The sequence below is a fragment of the Pyrus communis genome, chromosome 1 (genome assembly GCF_963583255.1).
Source record: "Pyrus communis chromosome 1, drPyrComm1.1, whole genome shotgun sequence".
Classification (NCBI taxonomy): domain Eukaryota; kingdom Viridiplantae; phylum Streptophyta; class Magnoliopsida; order Rosales; family Rosaceae; genus Pyrus; species Pyrus communis.
The window spans coordinates 13,857,234-13,881,794 of NC_084803.1; the positions used below are offsets into that span (position 1 = coordinate 13,857,234).

At 37.2% G+C, this 24,561-nt stretch overlaps 3 protein-coding genes across 3 annotated transcripts; all 3 read left to right on the forward strand.

Moving 5' to 3' along the window:
- Positions 1–3,703: 3,703 nt before the first annotated feature.
- Positions 3,704–4,721, forward strand: LOC137728996 (acyl-CoA-binding protein-like). Its single transcript, XM_068467816.1, has 4 exons — positions 3,704–3,802; positions 3,940–4,063; positions 4,241–4,303; positions 4,539–4,721. The coding sequence occupies exons 1-4, from the start codon at positions 3,791–3,793 to the stop codon at positions 4,616–4,618; spliced, it is 279 nt and encodes a 92-aa protein (XP_068323917.1). The 5' UTR covers positions 3,704–3,790; the 3' UTR covers positions 4,619–4,721.
- A 951-nt stretch (positions 4,722–5,672) lies between these two features.
- Positions 5,673–6,629, forward strand: LOC137738992 (stress-response A/B barrel domain-containing protein UP3). The gene has a single exon (XM_068478466.1). It carries the CDS (start codon positions 5,699–5,701, stop codon positions 6,506–6,508), a length of 810 nt encoding a protein of 269 aa, XP_068334567.1. The 5' UTR covers positions 5,673–5,698; the 3' UTR covers positions 6,509–6,629.
- Positions 6,630–22,505: 15,876 nt separating this feature from the next.
- On the forward strand, positions 22,506–24,017 carry LOC137707748 (transcription factor MYB1-like). The gene is made up of 3 exons (XM_068446691.1): positions 22,506–22,638; positions 22,769–22,898; positions 23,384–24,017. The coding sequence occupies exons 1-3, from the start codon at positions 22,506–22,508 to the stop codon at positions 24,015–24,017; spliced, it is 897 nt and encodes a 298-aa protein (XP_068302792.1).
- The last annotated feature ends 544 nt before the right edge of the window (positions 24,018–24,561 follow it).

Sequence of the window (24,561 nt, forward strand, 5' to 3'; positions counted from 1 at the left end):
TCGCTTAACTTCGGAGTTCCTACGGAACCCGAAGCCAGTGAGCTCCCAAAAGGCCTCGTGCTAGGTAGGGATTGGAATATACATTTAAGGATCACTCCCCTGGGCGATGTGGGATGTCACAATCCACCCCCCTTAGGGGCCCGACGTCCTCGTCGGCACACCACGACCAGGGTTAGGCTCTGATACCAATTTGTCACATCCCAGCCCGGGGCGGACCACTTCCCGGGCCCGACTCCACCACCGTAGCACGATATTGTCCGCTTTGGGCTTACCATTCCCTCACGGTTTTGTTTTTGGGAACTCACGAGCAACTTCCCAGTGGGTCACCCATCATGGGATTGCTCTAGCCCCCTTCTCGCTTAACTTCGGAGTTCCTACGGAACCCGAAGCCAGTGAGCTCCCAAAAGGCCTCGTGCTAGGTAGGGATGAGAATATACATTTAAGGATCACTCCCCTGGGCGATGTGGGATGTCACAAATTATTGTAACGCCCCACTCCTGAACTATTTACCTTCAAAAATAATTATTGGTGATAAGGCCAACTAAACACTAGTTTAATTAACTATCATTACTAACTATTTTTCACTTCAATGTTATGATTCTTCACACATTGATTTATAACCAACATTTCACCACCAAAACATAAGGTTAAATCTCACATTTTTCACCAATCTCCCTCACATTACTCAAATCCCCAACAAGGCTATTGTCCCAATTATTTAGTCTCAATTATTATATGGCTGCATCCAACATCTCGTTAGACTGCCTACGTACCCTAAACAAGGATCAAGCCATTCGTAGTTCACATTAATTATTTATAAGTACATGCATAAATCAATTTACAAGCGTTTGTGGAACTATCAATTATAAACATATGATAAAAAGGAAATGACCCACTCACCTGGAGTCCACGCTATGATTCACTAGCACGCACATCGAAGCGTCTCGAACAATTGGCGCCTATAACAATTATCGAATCACATCTCAGAACTCTTATCAATAGAATACATAATTCGCATAAGGCACACCCTCAAGGATATTCTAAAATAGTTTGAGACTCTTTGACCACAAGTCAACCGTCAATCAAAGATTGACGGTAGGGTCCACAAACTTGTATAACTCGATCTGGAAGATCCGCATATCAAATTTCCAATCCGCAAATTCCAAAGATCCACATTATATTTCTAGAATAACATACTAAAATTTCATTTCGATCCAACGATCGAATCTCTGCCAATTTCTAAAACTGATTAGTGGTTAACGTTTTATTTTATTAATTTACAAATCCAATTCGGGAAGATCTGTACGTCGGATTCCCAATCCGTAAGTTCCTAAATTCTTCAAATATTACGTACTACAATGTAACAAATATTGGTGATGACCCAACGATTAGATTGTCAATTCACATAAATACCTAATAACGTATTGTAGAGAATTTAGGTTCCAATGATCAACCTACGTCATTCAAATATCAAAACTGAATTCAAGACATTCGACATAGCCTAAAAATATCATTGGCGGCCCACTGGCCATGCGCCGCCGTGGGTGGCGGTCGGCTGCCCCGACTCGTCGGAAAATCAAACTATTTCAAAAAATTCTCAAACTTCACAGAAATGAAGATCTCAATGAGTGTAGAAACTTTCATACCTGCCACGAAGTCCAAAAGTGGATGGAAGAAAGTTAATTTTGCCCACAAAGCCGGTGGGTGCCTAAAGCTTCCCGACGTCGATTCGTCGTCTACGGTAGTCCAACGGGGTCAAGGTTGGTTGGGATTTTCTCCTGGGATGATGGGCTACAAAGCCCAAGTGGTGTCATCACCCATTGCTTTGCCGATTCGCAGGAAATTTGAAAAGAGTGGCTGGAGTACTGTTGATTTTCGTCGACTTTCGTGGCCTCCAACCGCCACATACCATGGTTAATCAAGGTAGTTCTTGGGTGAGTTTTGTAGAGGGGAATGAGAGCTTCAAGTTGGAGGTGGTGGCGTCGAAAAACTCCACTGGAGTTGGTCGGAATTGGCCTTGGAAAATGGGTGGTCACGCAGGGTTCGGCATGGGTGCACGGGAAGCTTTCCCTTTTTTTTTTTTTTTCTTCTGATTGGCTCTCACCCTCTCCCTCTAATTCCAATTGGTTCCTTGACCTTATACTTGATTGATCCTTCTTATTTGTGCCTAAAATCTGATTGGCCACCTTCCCACAATGTGGGAATTCAAATAATTTATAACTAAACTTTAAATAATCATTTTCAAACGTTCATAACTATACCGTTATAATCCGGACTCGCAAACGGCTTTCGCCTTATGTGTTCACACCAACGAGTACTACGAGGATATGTTAAAAGAATAAGTTATACGTCTCTCTAGACGATGGTCAATGGAAGTCAAAATCTTTGCCTCTAGGGCATTTTCGTAAATTCACGCTTTTAAAATAAAATAAAAAGGTAAAATTTGGAACGGGTTGTCACAGGTGTCCTTTGCCCCTGTATAATTGCATATGACTAGCATTTCCATAGCCCTTTTTTTTTTCCTACTACCAAACCCATCCATAGACTTGGGATCGAAGAGATCCTTCCATAAATTTGAATTTTCCAGAGAATGCAATGCAAGCTCCAGTTTAGTCCATCACTTTGCTAGAAACATTTGACCTTGATGCTTTGGATTTGGATGGAAACATGCCACCCGCTTGTGAGTGGTGAAGGTTTATGAGGTTGGGCAATCGTTATTTGCACCAAGAATTAAGTTACATGTCTTTGCACTACTAATCAAAAGTCCTGGCACTAGTGTTTTGGGGGCAGACAGACGGCATAAAAAAATTAAATACAATATAATATAATAAGTACTAAATTTAATCCAAAGAAGAAGCAAACAAACTAAATATTCATAAATCGAGTCATACAGTAGTTGGAGGATTCAAAACTTCAAAATCACTATCCATCAATAAAAAAGCTTGTTTTTCTCTATTAGAACTATTAGGGTTTTAGCCGGAATGGACGTAGGATAAACAAAGGGTGATGATAGGGTTTAATTGTAGTGTCTGGATTTATTGAGAAATTTGAGTTTTATTATTAATTTTATTTTGTACTTAATAATAATTATGCAATAGGGTCAAATAGACAATTAAAATTAAAAATTTAAGTTGGGTGTAGAAAGAGGTTACATGAGTTTAAATAAAATTTCCCTTTCATGTTATATATATCCACATTGTATGAGAATATCAACTTTTTCATAACAAATTATTTAATTAGAAAAACTAATGAAAATGGTTAGAAAACTTTGAGTTTTAACGATAAGGACAAAATAAAGGGTAAAGTGAATAATATCAGGATTGACTTTTTAGTGTAAAAATGTGGTTTTTCGTTAAAATTTTCTATTTAATTACATGTCGAGCTCAATTAATAATTTTAAAAGAAATCATAAACAAACACTTTTTTTTTTTCCTCAAATTGATCCTTATTTGATTATGTTCCCTATATTTCGTTTGACAATATAAATAAAAAAAACATATAAAAAGCTAAAAATAATATACGAAGATCAGCTCCAACTCCTAATATTGCAAATATCTTGCAAATTCACATGCATATGGCGCAATATTATTTGTGGTAGTGGTGCTAGTGGACCCCATGTCACAATGTCATTATCCCTTGTAATCATCTAAGAAGTTCATATACGTACAGAAATTCTTTGTGACTCTCGTCCATGCACTCCACCGCCAAATAGAAGAAGACCCCAAAACTCATAACACCCATTTCACGGTTCATCCTAATTGCTGCTAACAATCTTGCTTTGTATACTACAATGGCTCTGCAAGTAATTATCTCTCTCATAAGAATATTTTTAATACCTGCTTAAATATTTAATCACCTCTTTTATTTGAAGAATTATCATTTCTATATATATTTCAAATGTTCATCAATGTTAATTAATCCGTATGTGAATAATTGAAGCTGGAGGAGGAATTCAAAGAATATGCAGAGAAGGCCAAGTCTTTACCCCCAAGAACAACCGATGCAGATAAACTGATCCTGTATGGCCTTTACAAGCAGGCAACAGTTGGGTCGGTTAATACTAGTGAGTACTTTCAATAATTATGTACTTAATTTCTCTAATCAACAAATTTAATTTCACTCCGCCACCACTATTCTATAAATTTATATGTATCTTTAACGATGTGCATGCATGCAACAAATATTCTTGTTAATTATATATACGTGTGTGTGTGTGTGTATATATATATATATTATGCAGATCGACCTGGGTTTTTCAGCCCAACAGAGAGGGCCAAATGGGATGCCTGGAAAGCTGTTGAAGGTAATAATACCTAGAAATTATTACATTACAAAAACCCTAATTATATATGTAAGCATGCATTTAAATTTGAAAGTATAAAGAGTGATTTAATTTATACCAAACTGATGAGCTTGCTGACGTTCTCTGATATAAGTGGGTGTAATTAATATGTCGATTTTGTGATTCTAAATAGTTTAACTGAAACATAAGGGAGTACTTTTGCTAAACTGACCCTGATGTATGTGTTACTAATCAGGGAAGAACAAGGAAGAAGCAATGGCTGAATACATCGCAAAGGTGAAGCAGCTGCAACAACAAGAAGTAGCCTCCACATAGATCATACAACATTAATGGAGTTCTATATCTATATCTTAAACATTTCCCAAGTGTTTCAAGAAGAAAACACATACCAGAATGTAATAAACCAATAATTTTCAATTTCCACAGCTTTTGCTTTATAAATAAGTCATGATGTACTGCACTTACGAGTAGAAATGTTTTTCAAATAAGAGCTCTAAACAAGCTGTTGTCCATAGATTTGATCTTAAGAATTCTTCAAATAATAGAGATGCAAATCCCATAAACTAGGGCTTTGAGGCTCTAATGACTTGGGTTTTTACTTGTAACTTTAAGGATTGAAAAACAGTTGCATCTGTTGTGAAACGGCATCTGATTGCTAATATATCTGAAACCTCTTCCTGCATTATTTTCACGCCAATTCCGCAACCTCATAAACATAAAAAAGTTCACCAGAATCAAAGCCCCGGTGTAGCCTTGTAGGAACTTTGTTTATAGATAGGTTATAGAATCAAAGTTCGATGCTTGACTTTGTCATGTTCCCAATGTTTCTTAATTGAAATGGTTGGCCAACTTATATCAGGCGATTGGAACAAAGATGTTCGAGCCGTTACTTCAGTTCTTGAAATCGAGTTCATACGTGCTCATTCCAAACTGTAATTGATATACAACGAGTTCGTTTAAATGTGCTTTTGAAATGACTGAAAGCGCTTTTGGTGAAAATGATTTTAGAACCAATCATTAGTAAAGATGCAAGTAAATTCTGAAAAAACAAGTTAAGTGCTTCCTGAAAGCAGTACATATGGTGGTTCTTGTAGAAAGCACTTAAAGTCCTTTTGAAATCCAAAAATATCTTTTCTAAAAGCGTTTTCAGTTATTTTAATAACACATCAATTAGGAAATCATAAAAACACACAAACCCACTCATCCTAATTAACTAAAGAAGAAAAATTAAAAAGAATATAAATGGGCCTAATCAGAGCAAATATAGGCCCAATTAAGGATCCTGGGCTTTTCAGTAGCAAGCCAACTGTCACTGTTATACGCTGTATACAACAACAGAAAACCAACCACAAACCCACACGTCCCACTCACTAGTTTGATTTTCTCGGCGACAATATGAATCTCACCCTGCGTGCTCCCGGTACATTTTTCACCCATTCATTTTCTCGCACTTTCTCACCTTCCAAACACATCCTCCGTTACTCCAAACCCTCACCCTCCCGCCTCACACGCAAAATCACCATGTCCTCCGCCGCCTCGTCCGCCACCCAAACAGTCATCGAGCACATCGTCCTCTTCAAAGTCAAGGACGACACCGACCCAGCCAAGGTAAGCGCGATGGTCAACAATCTCAACGGCCTCACCTCTCTCAACCTCACACTCCACCTCACCGCCTCCCCGATCCTCCGCACGCGATCCTCGCCCTTCGCCTTCACCCACCTCCTCCACAGCCGCTACAACTCCAAAGACGATCTCAGCGCCTATACTGTGCACCCGGGGCACATGAGCGTGGTGAAAGAATCGGTCCTCCCCGTCTGCGATGACATCATGGCCGTCGACTGGGTTGCCGACGACCTCCAGGGCCCTGCGGTTCCGCCGCCGGGATCTGCAATCCGCCTGACGTTTTTGAAATTGAAGGAGGGTTTGGGGGAGGAGTCGAAATCAGAGATTTTGGGGGTGATTAAAGGGATTAAGGAGAGTTTTGGGGAGATTAATCAGATTAGCGTTGGGGAAAACTTCTCGCCGGCGAGGGCAAAAGGTTATTCGATTGCGTCGCTGGCGGTGCTTCCGGGCGTGAAGGAGCTTGAAGGTTTGGATTCGAAGCAGGAGCTGGCGAAGGCGGAGAAGGACAAGGTCAGGGAGCATTTGGAAAGCGTGATCGTGCTTGATTATGTTGTTGGGTCGCCTCAATCTGCAAGTCTCTGAAGATTTTTGTGCTCCGTTCTCTGTGCTTCGATTAATCACTCAATAAGCTCTGTTTTGTTTAAGTTGATTAATCACTCAATAAGATTAAGTTTAATGCAAAGGGATGTTTTGATTTTCATAAGGTTGCGAAAATGCAAGGTTTTGGATTTTTGGCGTTTTGATTCATATGCTGCTTTCGGAAAGAACTTGGAAGTGGTGCTTTCGAAAGAAGCACTTGTCGAGTCCTCCTCCAAATTGCTTCCACGATTCATAAGCATTTTGAAGTTTTCTGTCAAATATAATTAAAAATAATTTCGAAACCTTAAACTCACAGCCAAATTTATATCATCCTTCGAAGGTATAATGGTAGGAATATGGAAGCTCAATCTATAAGTAGTACTGGTAGTTGAATTTTAGTGGGACGCATTTGTGTTTGAACTAAAAATTCATCAGTGTATAATTTCTATAGTGGTCAAGATATAGAGCGATGAGTCGTTTGAGTACAAATGGATATTGGCTGACGTCTGTGAAAGTTGAACATATTCCATCCTTGTTTTTTTTGTTTGAACTTAGTGTAAGATTAGATTGAATTGGATAACTAGCTCTTTGAAGATAAAAATAATTGTGAAATTATGTATAATTTAAAGGTAGAAGATATATTACTTATTAAAGAAACTTATTCCTTTTAATCCCAATAAAATAGTAGAATTAGAAGGAATAAGTTTCTTTCATGTGTATTCCCCTTTTAGTCCTCTAAAAATGAAAAAAATCATTTCATCTACCTTCAACGTAGACATTGAACTTTATGTCATCTAATTCAATCCAAACCTAGTTGAGAAATTCAATTCAATCCTAGGCACCAAAAGCGTCACAAAAATTTATTTGACATGATACGAGAAAGGTTGCACGTCGTACAGGAAAATAGCATATGTTGGGTTCGGGTTGACATGAAATGAACATCAACACTTATATGGCAAGCCGAAACATGACACAATTACTGATGATATCATTATTTTTCAACATAAACACGACACAATTACTAATCGTATCTTCCAAGAGCCCAGTAAAAGTGCTTGATTCCGGATTAGCGAGTTACACGATTACTTAATTACCAATGAGTTATGTTATAGTATATCATCTTTGGTTTTGCAAGTTCTATCCATTACAATCTTATTAACTGGTACTTATTTATTTTTATTTTTTGCATATATTAACTGGTATTAGAGTTTGTTTAATTGGCAACCGATAGGCATGATCATAACGATTATAGTCAAGTCCGACCTTGTTGATATTTCATAGCAAATTTTACAAGCTCGAACTGGGTGGGTTTCTATACAACAGTGACCAAATGTTAATGGACAAGCCTAGTTGATGGTCTCCATATAGCTTCGGCTGAAGGCCTTCTCAAAGATACTCATCGATGCTATTAATAGTAGATTTTCAGCTCCTCGACATCTCTTCACTTTGATCTACAAACATTTAAAAATTTGCGGGTAAATTCCTGAGCTCTTTTTTCCTGCCACGTGACATTCCTACTTGGATCCTGCTATGTAGTTGAACATTTTGCTTAACAAGGGGAAAGCGGTGCTTTTGTGATTATTCTAGCCGTCCTTGAAGATTCTCCTTTTCGTTTTGTATAGATGTGACATCCCACATCGCTCAGGGGAGTGATCCTTAAATGTATATTCCCATCCCTACCCAGCACGAGGCCTTTTGGGAGCTCACTGGCTTCGGGTTCCGTAGGAACTCCGAAGTTAAGCGAGAAGGGGGCTAGAGCAATCCCATGATGGGTGACCCACTGGGAAGTTGCTCGTGAGTTCCCAAAAACAAAACCGTACGGTAGCTGGGTGGCTGCGACATAGTCCAGGCCCAGAATGCCAAAGCGGACAATATCCGAGAGGTTGGAGTCTGGGATGTGACAATTTGGTATCAGAGCCAGACTCACGGCCATGGTGTGCCGACGAGGACGTCGGGCTCCCTAAGGGGGGTGGATTGTAGTATCCCACATCGCCCGTGAGGGCGTGGTCTTTGGGCCTTATATATCCATGCCCAGAGCTTTAACTTCATAGAGGCCTTTTGTGGACTACGGTCCACAAGAACAAAACCGTGCGGTAGCTGGGTGGCTGCGACATAGTCCAGGTCCAGAATGCCAAAGCGGACAATATCCGAGAGGTTGGAGTCTGGGATGTGACAATTTGGTATCAGAGCCTATCCCTGGCCGGAAATGTGCCGACGAGGACGTCGGGCCCCTAAGGGGTGTGGATTGTGACATCCCACATCGCCCAGGGGAGTGATCCTTAAATGTATATTCCCATCCCTACCTAGCACGAGGCCTTTTGGGAGTTCACTGGCTTCGGGTTCCGTAGGAACTCCGAAGTTAAGCGAGAAGGGGGCTAGAGCAATCCCATGATGGGTGACCCACTGGGAAGTTGCTCGTGAGTTCCCAAAAACAAATCCGTGAGGGAATGGTAAGCCCAAAGCGGACAATATCGTGCTACGGTGGTGGAACGGGCTCGGGAAGTGGTCCCACCCGGACCGGGATGTGACAATAGACCCTTGTAACTCTAATAGGCTAGGGTCTCTAGACACAAATTCATCCATTATTTTAACTTCCAAGTAAAATCGAAATTTGAATTTGCTACACAAAAATATTTCTCAAAACATAAGAAACAAAAATCATGGCAAAACTAATCATGCATGCATTACTTGACAAATTCCCAAGATTCTCATCGTGCCTTGTATTTTACCAATCATGACACTGCACTCACGCCATGTCTTCTCGATCGAGTTTAATCAGACATTCTGTTTTCTATGAAACGTTTATTCGATATTCCTTTAAGATTTTTTTTTTTCAAAAATTAATATTATTAAGGGGAGGGACTGAGGAGGATTTAAAATTGTTATAATAATTTAGGAGATGAGAAGTTTAGAATCCAAACGCATAAATGAAAACTCAATATCTTATCTATTGAAATATTGGACCACATAGAAATATTCCTTAACTATCGATTTTAATCAGACATGATTTTGTTTGTGTTATCTATATATATAAGAGGGATGTTAACTACCTTCACCTCTTCCCTTTCCCATTCATTCGATGCCATGTGAATTCCACCATCACTAATTTTTTAGGACTTCCCCATTCATTCGATGCCACGTAGATTCCACCATCACTAATCTTCTAGGACTTGAGGTGTATATGAGAAAACAAAATAATCAGTTTTTCAAGACATTAAATACTTAGTTTTTAGTTATGGTGGAGGCCATGTGGCAACGAATGAATAGGCCGCGTTGTGGCAACGAATGAATATGCCGCGTTGAATTCTCGAGCATTTCATGAGTCTCTGAGACAATCCTTGGGTTCCATGTAGTAGAAGCAAGAGTGGGAGAGAGAGAGGAAAGAAAAGAAAGAGAAAGTACAGAGAGCAGGGATGGATGACACCAGTTAAATTGCCGGCAGGTGATGAAGGTTGGTGCACTAGATGGTTAATCGGCATCTCAGATTGATGCTCGTGAGCTTCTGATTATTGTAGTGTGAATTTTTAAAATAATTGGCATTTTTAATTAAAAAGAATAAAATATGCACATGTTAAATTTTTATTTGTGGAACTCCAGTTCAGCATATATTTCAGGTATATGGAAAAATTTCTCTCATTTCAGACCTTTTAACTCCCCACAAACATTTCGACTCCCTTTTTTTAAGGACATAATGAACTGCGTTGAAATCTCAAAACTTGCAATTAGTTAAACTTCATGTCAGTGAGCCTAATGAACTTTTGTAGTAGTTCATCATAAGTTTTTGAAATGAACACGGCCTATTTTTTTACTAGCCAAAATTTTTGGGTTCATCCCAAAGAGATGTAAAGAACTTATGAAAAGTAGGTCAAATGTCTGAAGGCAATTTATTCCTCCACCTCCTAGTGTAAAGATATTTTTTTATAAAATGAAAATAATAACTGGTGAAAATAAGGTAAAAAATCTGAAATAACCCTGAATACAAGTCATATGCCATACATGTGACTTATTCTAGATGGAAAAGTTAATGGAGTTAAGGTGATATGATAAATTAATGATTTCAGAAAATTGATATGACACTTAAAATGTTAGTTCTTATAACAAATTAAAAAATGTGTATAAGTTCATATGACATTTTAAAAAATTTCCTTATTTTTATTGTTTGGGTTTTCTTATATGTTTAGGGTTTGGGCCAGACCGTTTAAATTTGGTTTTCGTTTAGAGATTAGGGTCAGTTTATTATAAATAGTATGTTTGTTATTCAGTTGAGAATAAGTTAGTTAAGATATATTCTTTTTCTATCTATGCAGCCTTATTGGCAATTTACTGTAGTTCTTTGTTTAACAAAGTTTACCTCTGATTTTCAAATTTAACAAATTAAAATGTGGGTTATAACATAAGTCAAATAGTTATACCCAACGATATGAATGTCATATTATAAAAAACTTCCATGCGATTTGGATGTTTAACTGATGTTACTTATTTTTCCTTTTTTAATGAATCGATCGAGATCCACAAATCAAATTGTCTAGAACAACGAGTTTCAATTACGGAACCTCGTGCTAAATGTTGAAAGAATTGTAGTCATGATGAAAGAATTACGGCATGAACTACATAAAATCTTGTCAAACAATAAGTAAAGTAAAAGTGAAACCTTCCAAACAACTATTGCCAGTTTATGACGTGTTCGAATTAACAGGTAAATAGGTAAAATATGTTGCTATAAAAATGCTTACAATATAAAGTTGATGAATATACATGTGAATCTCTCATGATTATTGAAGGTTCGAGTACCAACTAAAGCTTGCAAATACATATAGGCATTGGATCCTCTTTCTTCTTGGAATTAATACTATTACTGTTATCTGCAAAGAAGAGCAGAGGAGGAGACAAAACGTACGCAGGTAGGAGAAGAGGAGGATCGTACGTGGTCCATTGAAGGATAGATATTGCTTGACGTACCCTTTGTAATTTCCAGTGTGATTCTCGTTGTGATCAGTAGGCTCTTATTGCATTCATAGCTACATAAAACTATAGAAATTGATAGACCCAAAAAACCCTAACTAGTAGTACGATTAATACTCCAACATTCATAACAACATTGTTTAGCTAGCCCTTCTTCTCTTCATCATCATTTAAAATTCGTCTCTAAAAAGTTTTTTTTTTTACTTAAAAATAGTTAGAATTATGAAATTTATATGGTTAAATGATATCACATAGTCATGTAAGGAGAAATGACTCTTTACATGTAAGGCCATCTCCAGTCATGTAGGGCTAAACGTAGCTCTCGACTATATTTTAGCTCTCTAAAAATTAATATTTTAAAGATTACTTTAGGGCTAGATTTTTCCATCTCCAACCTTGCATGACTATATTTTATGGTGGTACCACATACACCAAATTCATGCACCAAATATATGTATCAAATGATGGGGCACATTCTTAATCACATATATTTTTATTATAATTCTTAATCAAATTTCAACTTGAATTAAAGTAAAAATTTGATTGACGCCACATTATTTGTTGCACAAATTTAGTGCAAAAATTTAGTGTGCCTAGCATTTATTCATATTTTACTCACCTTCATATTTTATTACTTTTTGGAGTGGAACTGTTATTAGTAACTCCAAAAAATCTTATTCTACACTCTTTCCAAGTATATTTTTTCTTTCTAATTATAAAAAAATTTGGAGTCAAATAAGATTTTTGGAGTGCCAATGACGATTCCTTTGCCTGATGCCAAACTTAGCCTAATTTCTTCAGTCCAGTTCCTTTTAGCCATGATTGGGGGCCTATTTTGTCAATTTAGGGCACGTTTGTTTGGCTTCCCTAACCTCGATTGGACTGGACTGGATTAGTTTTTAGTGTAATCCTCTGTTTGTTGGCTACCAGGACTAAGTTTAATGGTATTAAGTGGGACTTGTTTTCACTAACTCCGTCGTTAGGTGGTCTTAGTGAGACCCCCAAATATGAGTGGACTAGCTAAGACCGTCGTCGTCTTCCTGCTCGCTCGCCTTTTCGTGTTCGTCTCGTTCGTCCTGCTCGCCCTACTCGCCATGCTCGTCTTGATCGTCCAGATCGATCTCATCCTGATTGCCCGACTAACTACATCGACCATGCTCGCTTGCTCGAGCAGGCCAAGAAATCGTCAGTCTTTCTCTCACTTATTATTTACAAATTCCATTTGTTGTTTTGATTATGTGAAATCTGGATTGCATTGATTATGTGAAATCTGGATTGCTTTGATTATGTGAAATATGGGTTGGTCTTATGTTGTGAAATTGCTTATTCTTCAATGATTTCTGCTTCTGGGTATTTTATGACGTACTTGTACGAATTTGATTTCCCCTTATGGGTATTTATTATCGGTTATGGTTGTATATTTATTTCGGGTATCTTCTGCTGAAAATTGGTGGAAATTTCGTCCCCTTAAATTTCTTTCCTTTTCTGCAGCCAAAGGAGAGAACTTTGTGCAATGGCTTGATTCAGAATTCTCATTCGGTAAAAATTATCAAAACCTAGATATTGTAGCTAATTGAATTCTCAAACTTTTTAACCAAACAAGTTGTAGTATCTATTTATATGGATCCTTGTCTAATGACAAGTTAAGCATAGAAAATATATCTCTAGGCATGAACTTTTTATGATTTGTAATTTTCTTTTATTTCAAGGTTTTAGGCAAACTTGTGTTGTTTTACCTGCTTTATGTTAATATAATCAAAAGTAGGCTTGCTAATTACTAATATAGATTTTGTTCTAATTTGCAATGTATTTTCTTATTGTTAGATTGAATTGAGATCTGATACTTTTTAGTTGAGTGAATTCGAAGAAGAGTAAATAACACACATAGAAGAAATGGAAATGGTTGCTTCTCTCTGCAAGTCACATATGAGCTATATGGATTCTCATTAGATTGCTCTTTCACACCCTCTCACACACAAGTCGTGCAAGGATAGATATTACCGTTATAGAGAATGCTGGATCCCTCTCTCTTTTAGCTTAGATCATAGCCACTCATCTAACTAATAATAAGAGTAAAAAAACACATGACACTCATGGCCTTTACAAATTAGAGTTTTACACTTGGCATTCTTTGCACAAGTGAATACATCATTTAATCCACAAAACTTATTCTAATTATATCAACTCACAACTTCTAATTCAACACTCCCCTTTAAGTTTTGAGTTGATTTCACACCAAACATGTCCTTGAGATAGTTGAACTGATCCTTGGTTAAAGCCTTAGTGAATATGTCTGCCACCTGCTCTTTTGTTGGACAGTACACTAAGTCAATTATCCCTTCTTGCAATGCATCCTTGATGAAATGATATCTTCTGTCAATGTGCTTGGTTTTCTAGTGAAACACTAGGTTTTTAGTGATTGCAATTGCAGTTATGTTGTCACAATGCACTGAAGTTACTTCATTTTGTAACTCCCCAAAGTCTTCAAGTATGAATCGGAGCCAAATAGCTTGTGCACTTGCTTCAAAAGCACCGATGTACTATGCTTCTGCAGTGGAAAAAGTTACACCACAGACTCCTATGAGAATACTCCACTGCCAAAAGAGAAGGCATAACCAGAAGTGCTTTTGCTGTCATCAACAGATCATTCCCAATCACTGTCACATAATCTAATTAACATTACATTCTTCCCCTTCACATACTCCAAACCATAATCCAAAGTGCCTTTGATGTATTTAAGCACTTTTTTGCCTGTTCCAAAATGTTTGTTTGTAGGACAGTGCATAAACCTAGCTAGGAGACTTGCAACGTACATTATATCTGGTCGAGTGGTAGTGAGGTATAACAAGCTTCCCACAATCCTTCTATCTTGTTCTTCACTTGTTGGACCACTACCATCATCCTTGCATAGCTTATCTGATGAAACAAGAGGTGTGAACACAGATTTACACTCATTCAAACCAAACTTATTCAACAAAGAGGCTGCATACTTATTTTGGTGAATAAATATGCTTGAGTGAGTTTGAATGACTCCCATGCCAAGGAAATGATGAAGAAGTCCCAAATTAGTCATTTCATACTTGATCATCATGCCCTCCTTGAATTCCTTCAATAACTCATTGCTATTCCCAGTATACACTATGTCATCTACATAGATTGAAACAATTAGAATTTCCTTGCTTTGGTGTAGAGAGTAGCTTCACTTTGGCTTTTCACAAATCCACATTGTGCAACATAGGTGTCAATTTCTCCATACCAGGCTCTAGGTGCCCGTTTGAGACCATAGAAAGCTTTGTGCAGTTTATACACTTTGTCTTTCTTCCATTTGATCACAAAACCATCAGGTTGCTTTACATAAACCTCCTATTCTAAAACACCATTTAGAAAGGCAGATTTGACATCAAGTTGATAGAGTTTCCAACTCTTTTGTGTAGCCAATAAGAGTTCTGATTGTATCCAGTCTAGCAACTGGGGTAAAGGGCTCATTATGGTCTAATCCTGGTTTCTAAGCATATTCCTTTGCAACAAGCCTTGCCTTGTTTTTTTGCACAGTTCCATCAAGGTTGAGTTTGGTCTTGAACACAAACTTTACACCCATTATAGGCTTGTTAGTTGGTTTTTAAACATATTCCTTTGCAACAAGCCTTGGCTTGTTCTTTTGCACAGTTTCATCAAGGTTGAGTTTGGTCTTGAACACCCATTTTACACCTGTTATAGGCTTGTTAGTTGGTATGTCTACCAATTCCTAGGTTGCATTTTTCTCAATCATGGAGAGTTCATCCTTCATGGTTTTCATCCAAGACTCATCCTTAGCAGCATCTTATACTTTTTTGGTTCCATAATGCACAAGTTGCACTGAGCAAGTGCATCATCCATTTTCCTCCATTTTAATGGAGTATGGTCAATAGCTTGAGTATCTCTCATGCCTGCACATGGCTGCTAGAAGACTCACTTGAATGTGCCTGTGGGGTAATTTGTGCATAATCAACATCACAAAGAGCTTCTCTCAATATGTTAGGTGACAAGCAATTTGAGGCTTGAGTTTCATCTTCTGTAATCTCACTTCCTGGTGCCTCAACAAACTTCCATTCACAGTTGGGCAATGACACATACTTCTATGTGCTTCCTTGCCAATCCCAAGTTGAGTTTTCATCAAACACAACATCTCTTGACAGAATCAATTTCTTAAAGATTGGATCAAAGACTTTGTATCCTTTCTCACACTTTGGATATCCAACAAAGATTCCCTTGATACTCTTAGCCTCTAATTTATATCTTAGCTCAGATGGTGTGTGAACATAACAAATTGAGCCAAAGACCTTCAAATGGGCAATACCTGGTTTCTTTCCATTATAGGCTTCAAAATGAGTTATGTTGTCAAGAGACCTGGTAGGGCATCGATTCAATATATAAATTGCAATGTGCACATCTTCTACCCACAAATAGTAAGGCATCCCTTTATCATGTAGCATAGACTTAGCCATTTCAACCACTGTTTTATTTTTCCTCTCTACCATTCCATTTTCATGTGGAGTGTATGTAAGAGAAAGTTGTCTTTGAATGCCTTATGTATCACAGAATTGGTTGAATTCAGTAGATAAGAACTTCCCTCCTCTATCACTCCTCAAACATTTCATCTTCAATCCACTTTGTAGCTCAGTCATTGCCTTGAATTTCTTGAAACAAGTGAAAGCATCAGATTTATATCGAAGGAAGTATACCCATACCATTCTAGTTGCATCATCTACAAGCAATATAAAATACTTATTTCCTCTTATAGATTCATTTCTCATTGGCCCACACAAGTCAACATGAACCAATTCGAGTGGAGCGGAGCGCTAGCCCTTTGTGCTTGGCCACTTAGAAAATTTTCCCTGTTGTTTACCATATTGGCAGCCCTCACAAACTACATCATACTCTTCTAGATATGGTAGACTATGGACCATGTCTTTATCCTTCAACTGTTTGATTCCACCAATATTCAAATGGCCTAATCTTTTGTGCCAGGTCCATGTACAGTGGGCAAAACTAGTCTTCAATACAAGCTGTTTCTCAAGCATTAGAGATAAGGGATAACATCTGTTTCCTTTCATTTTCACACTAATAATTTGACAATCGAGAGAGGAGCCATAAAAAGCGTTGCACATTCTTTCACTAAACACAAGATAATACCCATGTTCATCCATTTGCCCAACACTGAGCAAATTCTCCTTTACACTAGGTAAGCACATGACTTCTTTGATGTATTTTCTTCTCTGTTAGTTTCAATTGCTAGTGATCCCATTCTTGCCACATCCACTAGTACACTTGTTGGCATTTGAACTTTCCCTGAAACATTAGTCTTCACATCAATAAGGAGATTGACATTCCCTGTCATATGATTGCTGCAGCCACTGTCTATATACCATTCCCTATTAACTTTTGTTTTAGCAATAACACAGTTTGCTTTCTGACAACTCCATTTGATTTGCACAGTTTGCTTTCTGAACAGCTTCTCCCACAGTACATTCCCTGGCCCAATGCCCAAACCTATCGCAGTTGTGGCACTTACATTTTCCTTTATACTTACATTCACTATAATGGAACTTGGAGCACACTTTGCACTAAGGTTTTACAACTTCTTGACCTATGATATGAGAATGAGTACCATTATGTGCAGCATTAGTAAATGACTTTTGCTGAAACTTAGGTTTTGAGTCCCACTTCTTACCCTTTTGATTCTAATTTCTCTGTGGCTTAAATGTACTAGGCTGAGCATAACCTTGACTCTGTCATTTTGATTTAACAGTGAGAGAAGCAAATGTTCTTTCAGTTGCATCAGAGGAATGCAAATCAAACCTTTACTCTTGACTCTTCAATATAGCTATCACTTCTTGCAAGTCAACATATTCCAGACTTTTTGTATTTTTCTATCACTAAGCATATAAGATCATACACCTTAGTGAGACTAATTAACACCTTTTGAACTAATCTTTCATTTGAGAGAGTTTCTCCAAATGTCTTCATTTGATTAATCAGATCATTTAAACGAGTAAGATACCCAGACAAAGATTCATCATCATGCATTATAGTGTAATCAAATTCTCGTCTAAGATTTTGAAGTTTCACAGACCTTACCTGATCCCCACCATGATATTCTCCATATAATAGATCCCACACTGCTTTTGCTAAGTCTGTGTTTGCGATTCGAGAGAAGGTTTGTCATTTTTCATGAAGGTTGCAACCTTTTTCTCATCATCTTCACCATCAGTGTCTATGTCTTCCTCTTTCTTCGTCTTCTTCTTCGAATCAAGAGTCGTAATCCCTTTCTCCACCAGATTCCATACCCCATGTGACTTGAAAATGGTGACCATTTTTATTCTCCAGAACTTGTAGTTCTCACCGGAGAAGATCGGAGTCCGAACTTCAGCACTTCCAGATCTAGCCATCGCGAGCTTGAGTGTACCTAGAAACACATAGTTCTCAAATTACAAACAAACTCTGGCGAACTTCACCTGACCCTGAGCGAACCCAGAAAACCCAACGTCGGTGATGTTCGAATTCATAGTCCATGCCCAGTTGTAACCGCAACCTGATTCTGAGGTCATGTTAGATTGAATTGAGATTTGCTACTTTTTAGTTGAGTGAATTCGAAGAAGAGTAAACAGGACACAAAGAAGAAATGGAAATGGTTGCTTCTCTCTACAGGTCATAGATGAGCTATATGGATTCTCATTAGATTGCTCTTTCACACCTTTTCACACACAAGTCATGCAAGGAGAGATATTATCGTTAGAGAGAATGTTGGATCCCTCTCTCTCTTAGCTTAGATCACAGCCACTCATCTAACTAATAATAAGAGTAAAGAAACACATGACACTCATGGCCTTTACAAATAAGAGTTTTACACTTGGCATTCTTTGCACAAGTGAATACACCATTTAAACCACAAAACTTATTCTAATTCTATTAGCTCACAACTTATAATTCAACAATTATAACTTCAAGTATTTTGGAATTTGTATATTTTAGATTATGGGGATCTGTTGTAGTGGAAGGATATGGTGATCTTAAAACGAACTGATACTCTTGCTACTTTTCATTATGTTGATGCCAATAATTGTATTTCTCAATCCATCTACTTGGATCAAATGCTACAGCTGCCAGCTATATATACAATAATAATTTAGTACTTTGTTTTATTGAATCAAATTGAAAGTATATATGGCTGGTGCCTCTAACATGGAAATCGCTATGGAACATTGTAGTCTAAAGGGTAGATTATAGACCAATGATGTTGATACTGAAAATAGTGGTGAAGTTATGGTTCATTCGTTTAGTTGTTACTGCTCCTATTCTTACTTTTAACTTAATGGCTGGTGCCAATTCAAATTTGAATGAAGTTGAAGCTATGGAATGACTAAAGATGATTACGTGTGATTCTGCATTTGCTAATTTCTTATCCTTTGTAATACTGCATTTGCTAATTGGTAACATCTTATTGTTGTATTGAGCTTTGATATCACCGACCAGTAGGTAATATTGAAATCTGATGCCAATGGCTGGCTTTGTAAAATACTTTGCTAATTTGGACGTTGATTCTATTAGTCTGCCAAGTTTCTTATTACGTTGGTTTTTATTTATGCAGGTGATGTTTATGCATTATGACAGAAAGCATTTTGACCAGACAAGTATCAAAATAGCATAGTTTTGAGTTTATTTGTTTAGTGAGCTGTATTTTAAATACCTTTACTTACAATTCTATGTTAACATTGGGATGAATGAATATGGTATTATTCATCGATTTTGGTAGGCTGTGAAGAAGAAATGGAAATTTTCTTCCTCCAAATTTGTGGTCTAATGAGTTTGAGTTTTTAACAATTTTGGGACATTTGGTTTGCTGAACGTTTCAATGTTTATAGATTTCTCAATTTTAGAGGCTTAGAGGGATTTTAGACCAAAAAGTGAGAAAGTTGGATGAACTGATTCTGAATTCCTAAGTTGTAGTTGAAAGCACTATTTGTTTTTGCAAATTGCAATGCTACAATGCACAAAAACTCAATATTTTCTTTCGTTTCCAAGCAATTGCCGTTAAGTACTCTTAATGTAATTATATCATTTGATTTGATTGTGGGTATTTTGCGGTTAAGTTGAATGTAATTCTATTGTTTAAATTTGCAATTTCATTATTTTTCATTATCCTGGTTATTAGTTCGACATTGCATCAAACACTTCACTAAGTCAGTCCAGTTTAGTCTATTATAAGCCAGTCCAACTTAATTCCTGAAGCTAGTCTCGTCCGAGATAGTCCGGTGCAACAAACGCACCCTTAGGCCTTGTTTGACAACTCGGATTGTACTGATTATTTCTGTTGGATAGGATAAATAGCCATCCAATAGTACTGACTAAATTAGTCGAGCGTTTGGTGTAATATTAGACTAATGACCGTATTATTTATACTGTGTTTGGTACTGAACCGGATAAGAAGGGGGAAGAAAAAAAAATTTGACAAGTTTCGCATCTCAAACACTGATCATACTTCTCATTCAAGTTGTAGAACGCATCAATCTCTATAAAAAAAAACATCTGCCTGAATTCTCACAAACTCTTTTTCATGCTCATGAAGATGATGAGTTTCACATCTCAAACACTGATAATACTTCTCATTCAAGTTGCCCTTCTTCCAATGTTGCTCCATTGCAAGGTTTTCTTCTCAATGGATGCCAATCTCATCACCCAAACATGCAGAGTCTGTCCTCTTTTTCGTCCACTCGGTGGGTTGGGATCGAAATTCCAGAAAAGGGTTCAAAGGTTTTGGATCAAAGAATCGCAGGAATTCAAATAAAAAGGAAATGGCCTTTGAGAGCTTCGAGTCTCAGGTATTCGACCCCAACAATAAACCCTAAATTCGAAAATTTTAATTAAAACACAAAATTACATAATCAATTGCATAATTATAGAGAAAACAATAACTAGATTCAAACAATTGAAAGAAAATTGCAAGAAAAATAGGAGGGGAAAGAACAGAGGGAGGGGTGGAACCTGGGAAGAAGAAGAAGAATGAGAAGACAAACCTGAGAGCGGTGCGTTTGGAGAGAACCGGTGCGGCTAGAGAGGAAGGAGAGAGCAAGAGATTTTCTTGTACTGTCTGGAGAGGAAGAGAGAGCGAGAGTGCGTTTTTAGGAGGAAGGAGAAAGCGAGGGTACATTCTCAAGAAGACGACTAAATTGTACCGTGATTTTAAAGGGGATAAGGAAACGGGTGCTTACCGTATAAAATAAGTGGGCCTAAATTATTTAATCCGGTGGCTATCTAATACGAACGAACACCAAACACCGTACTTCGTATTATTAATCCTATCCGGTATCCTATTTGGTGTACCAAACACGACCTTAGGGTTAAATGTAGTCTGAAGCCCTTGGACGGAGATGGCGTAAGAAGCCTGGTAATATCCCATTAATATAAGAATCAACGTGCAAAACGGCATCACACTAAAATACGGTTCGACTGTGCAATTGATATCCTCGATTAGAAGTAAACTTGGATCTGCCTTATTAAAGTTAAATGAATATGCATGCAGCTGCCCAACATTAAACTACTACATTGAACTCCCAAGTCCCGGAGTACATATACTAATGGACTAATTAAACATGGTTAAACTAAATTAATATTTACAGAAGGCCCACATGGTAATGAAATTAAATATGAGTGGAAATGGTGCCAACCAGAATTTTGATGAAGATTTGGTACATGTTGTAAATTAAAGAGACCTTAGTTAGTGAAGATATTGGAAAGCGTGACTGTGGATGATTAGCTACGCTTTGTTGTTGATTGGTTAAGCTCTGATGGGAAACGTGACTGTTCATGATTAGTTAAAGATTGAGGTAGAGATGGAGAAATTTTTTATTGTGACGGAAACACAAGTGGCACACCACGTGTTTTAATAAAAGTGATAGGAAATTTTTTTTTTTTAACTTATTAACTTTTTAGCATATATATTCTACCATTTGTATAATGACACATATTCTATGTACCGATCACATTGAAAAATCTCTTGTAGAGATGAAGATCTCAGTCATTGAATATTTATGCTGATGCCATGTGGTGTGGGATGATTTGGATTCAGCTCTGATAACTGTGTCCGTTGTTTCTGTTATTTGGAAAACAGTCTATGCCATAGAGAATCTATGATATATAATTGTCGATTTTTGTTGTAGTTTTATAATTTACAGTACTGGCAAATCTTTCATACATGAGATTCCACCAAACATGAGATTTGAGAACAATGCCATGCTTGTGCATTAACAAGTAATTTTCTAACAATGTCATGTACCTAATTGGTATACTAGAGATGCACGTAATTTTCTAACAATGTCATGTACCTAATTTAAGTCTGAAAAAAAAAAGTTACTATACATTGGATTTTTATCGATGGTTGAGGTTAAATGCTTAGGTAAGATTAGAAAAAAGAAACTGATACGTGCTAATTATGTTTCTCCTCATTCATTATTCACACATTTATACATGCGGATACACACACACACACACACATTTATATATGCGGATTTATATATACACACACACATATACCTTCATGTACGTGTATATCAAAGCATATAAGTGAGAGAAACAAAAGATACTCTACTATTATTGGTAGAACCTTATTTAGTAATAAAGTAAAATATTACTCCACAACCCCCAAGTGTTTGGCCTTCAAGTGGCAGCTAAGCTTTATTACCCTACTAATTTTTTTATGTTCGGATTACCGTTGAATTACCATTAAATTACAACATGTATTTTATTTTAAAAGTAGTACAAACATGTTAATTTCGTAGTCTTCTCGTTATAACACGTGAAATAATAACACTTCATACTACTACTTTCAGTGCACAAAAATTAATCCTGCTAAAGGCTTTCACATGCATGCGCACATATATATATGTCCCTGCACATCACCATGTGGAGTAGTCTAAGGCTCTAATCAATCAAACACAGTCCAAAGCTAGACTGTTGTTGTGTTTGAACTGAGAGAGAGAGAGAGAGAGAGAGAGAGAGAGAGATGGGGAGAAAACCTTGCTGTGATAAAGAAGGGCTAAACAAGGGAGCATGGTCAGCTTGGGAAGATAAAGCCCTTACCAACTACATTGAAACAAATGGAGAAGGAAAATGGCGAGATCTTCCTCAAAGAGCTGGTGTGTTTAATTGTGTGCCTATATACTTACATATTTAGATTTACAATATTTATTTTTTAAATTTTTTGTCGTTCATATATATATACACTTTCAATTAGGGTTCAAATTAACATTAATTATTTTACCGCAGGACTAAACCGGTGTGGAAAGAGCTGTAGACTGCGATGGCTGAATTATCTTAGGCCTGGCATTAAGAGAGGTAACATTTCCAGTGAAGAAGAGGAGCTCATCATTAGACTGCACAAGCTTCTTGGAAACAGGTATGTATGTTTGCGTGCATGGAAGATTGAGTTCAACTCCATTTTTATGTGTGATTATGGTGTTCCTCAATTCAATTCTGATTGTCGGTCATCTTTTGGCGTCAACAACATCTATTTGAACATTAATATTGAAGAAATAATAAGATAGAAGATTAGGTGTTGTTAGGTCTTTTGGATTAGAATCAAAGGAGAAATTTTTTAGTGTACCGGAAAATATGTCCGTCCTTATCTATATTTATTAAATTGAGGAAGGAATTTAAAAAATAAGAAAAAGTGGGAGTACATAATGAACATTACTCTTCATAGACAAATAAAGCTCACTAGAACAAATACATACAGTAGACCTAAAGAAAGAAAAACATGCCACAATAAGGATAGAGAAAATGGAAGCCAGTATATATCCATACTCATTAAAGTAGATATATTTTGAAACAAGATTAACTTTTGAATTTTTACATATTATGGTGGTGTATGTATTTCATCAGGTGGTCATTGATCGCTGGAAGATTGCCGGGGCGAACAGACAATGAGATCAAGAACTACTGGAACACCAGTCTGAGTAAGAAAACGGAACAAGGAAGTGACAAGGCTCCTCATGAGCGTAGTAGTACTGCTAAGTCAAACGAGTACACACCAAAACCGAAATCAGAATCAAAGTCACATCGGACGGTCCAGGTGATTCGAACAAAAGCATTTAAGTGCAGGAAGGTTGTCATCCCATCACATTTGGACGGTCACGATCAAATGGTTGATAGGTCAAATGTAAACCCTGGTTTGGTCCCGTGTGAAAGCCCTAGTCCATCAGGGGCTCAGGATCATCAGGAGGACTCACCGCTGTGTGGTATGCTAATCGATTTCAATATCGATGACCTCATATCTGATTTGCTAAACACAGATAAATTTCTTCAAGATCAAATCAATAAATGTGATCAAGAAATGGAAGATGGAATCACCAAGCTTGAAGATTTGACGGGTGAAGCAATGCTGGAAAATTGGACGGCTACTGATCATGATCATCACGATGACCCGATATTTCAGCCAAATGATGATCAAGATCGTGTCGACCGCCTCAATGCAATTTCATATTTTCTGAATTCTGAAGACGGTGATGAAAAGTGAAGGCATTAAAAATCGATCAAATCCTAGCTAATGTTAATGTTGACAATAAAACATTCCTTTAAGAGATATCCATTTTAGTTATTAGTTTCTGGTTTGATTTCCGTCGGTCAATAAGTGGGAGACATGTACTTTCTTTTTTGGTATGACTAGTTTCAGAACTTATATGGAGTACAATGCACATGTGAGCATGCTGAACACATACCATGCACATGCATGTGAGCATACAAAACACGTACGTGTCTTCAAAATTGTTTGTATATTTGCTTGCCAAGCCACGGGTGCGGCTATAAAAAAGAGTAATGTTAGGTAGACTAAATTTTTGAATCAAATTCACAAATCATATAATATGTCACTGATGGAAAATAAGCACGCCAATCAACACATAAATAATAATTCAATCATTAATAACCAAGTCATATGATTTTAAAATTTTGGTTTGAAAAGCTAGTCATGTGAGCTTCAAAGTTATAACACTTTATACTTCAAATGCATTAGAATTAGGGATCGTGCTACATAATTTTATCTAAAGACAAAATCTTTATAC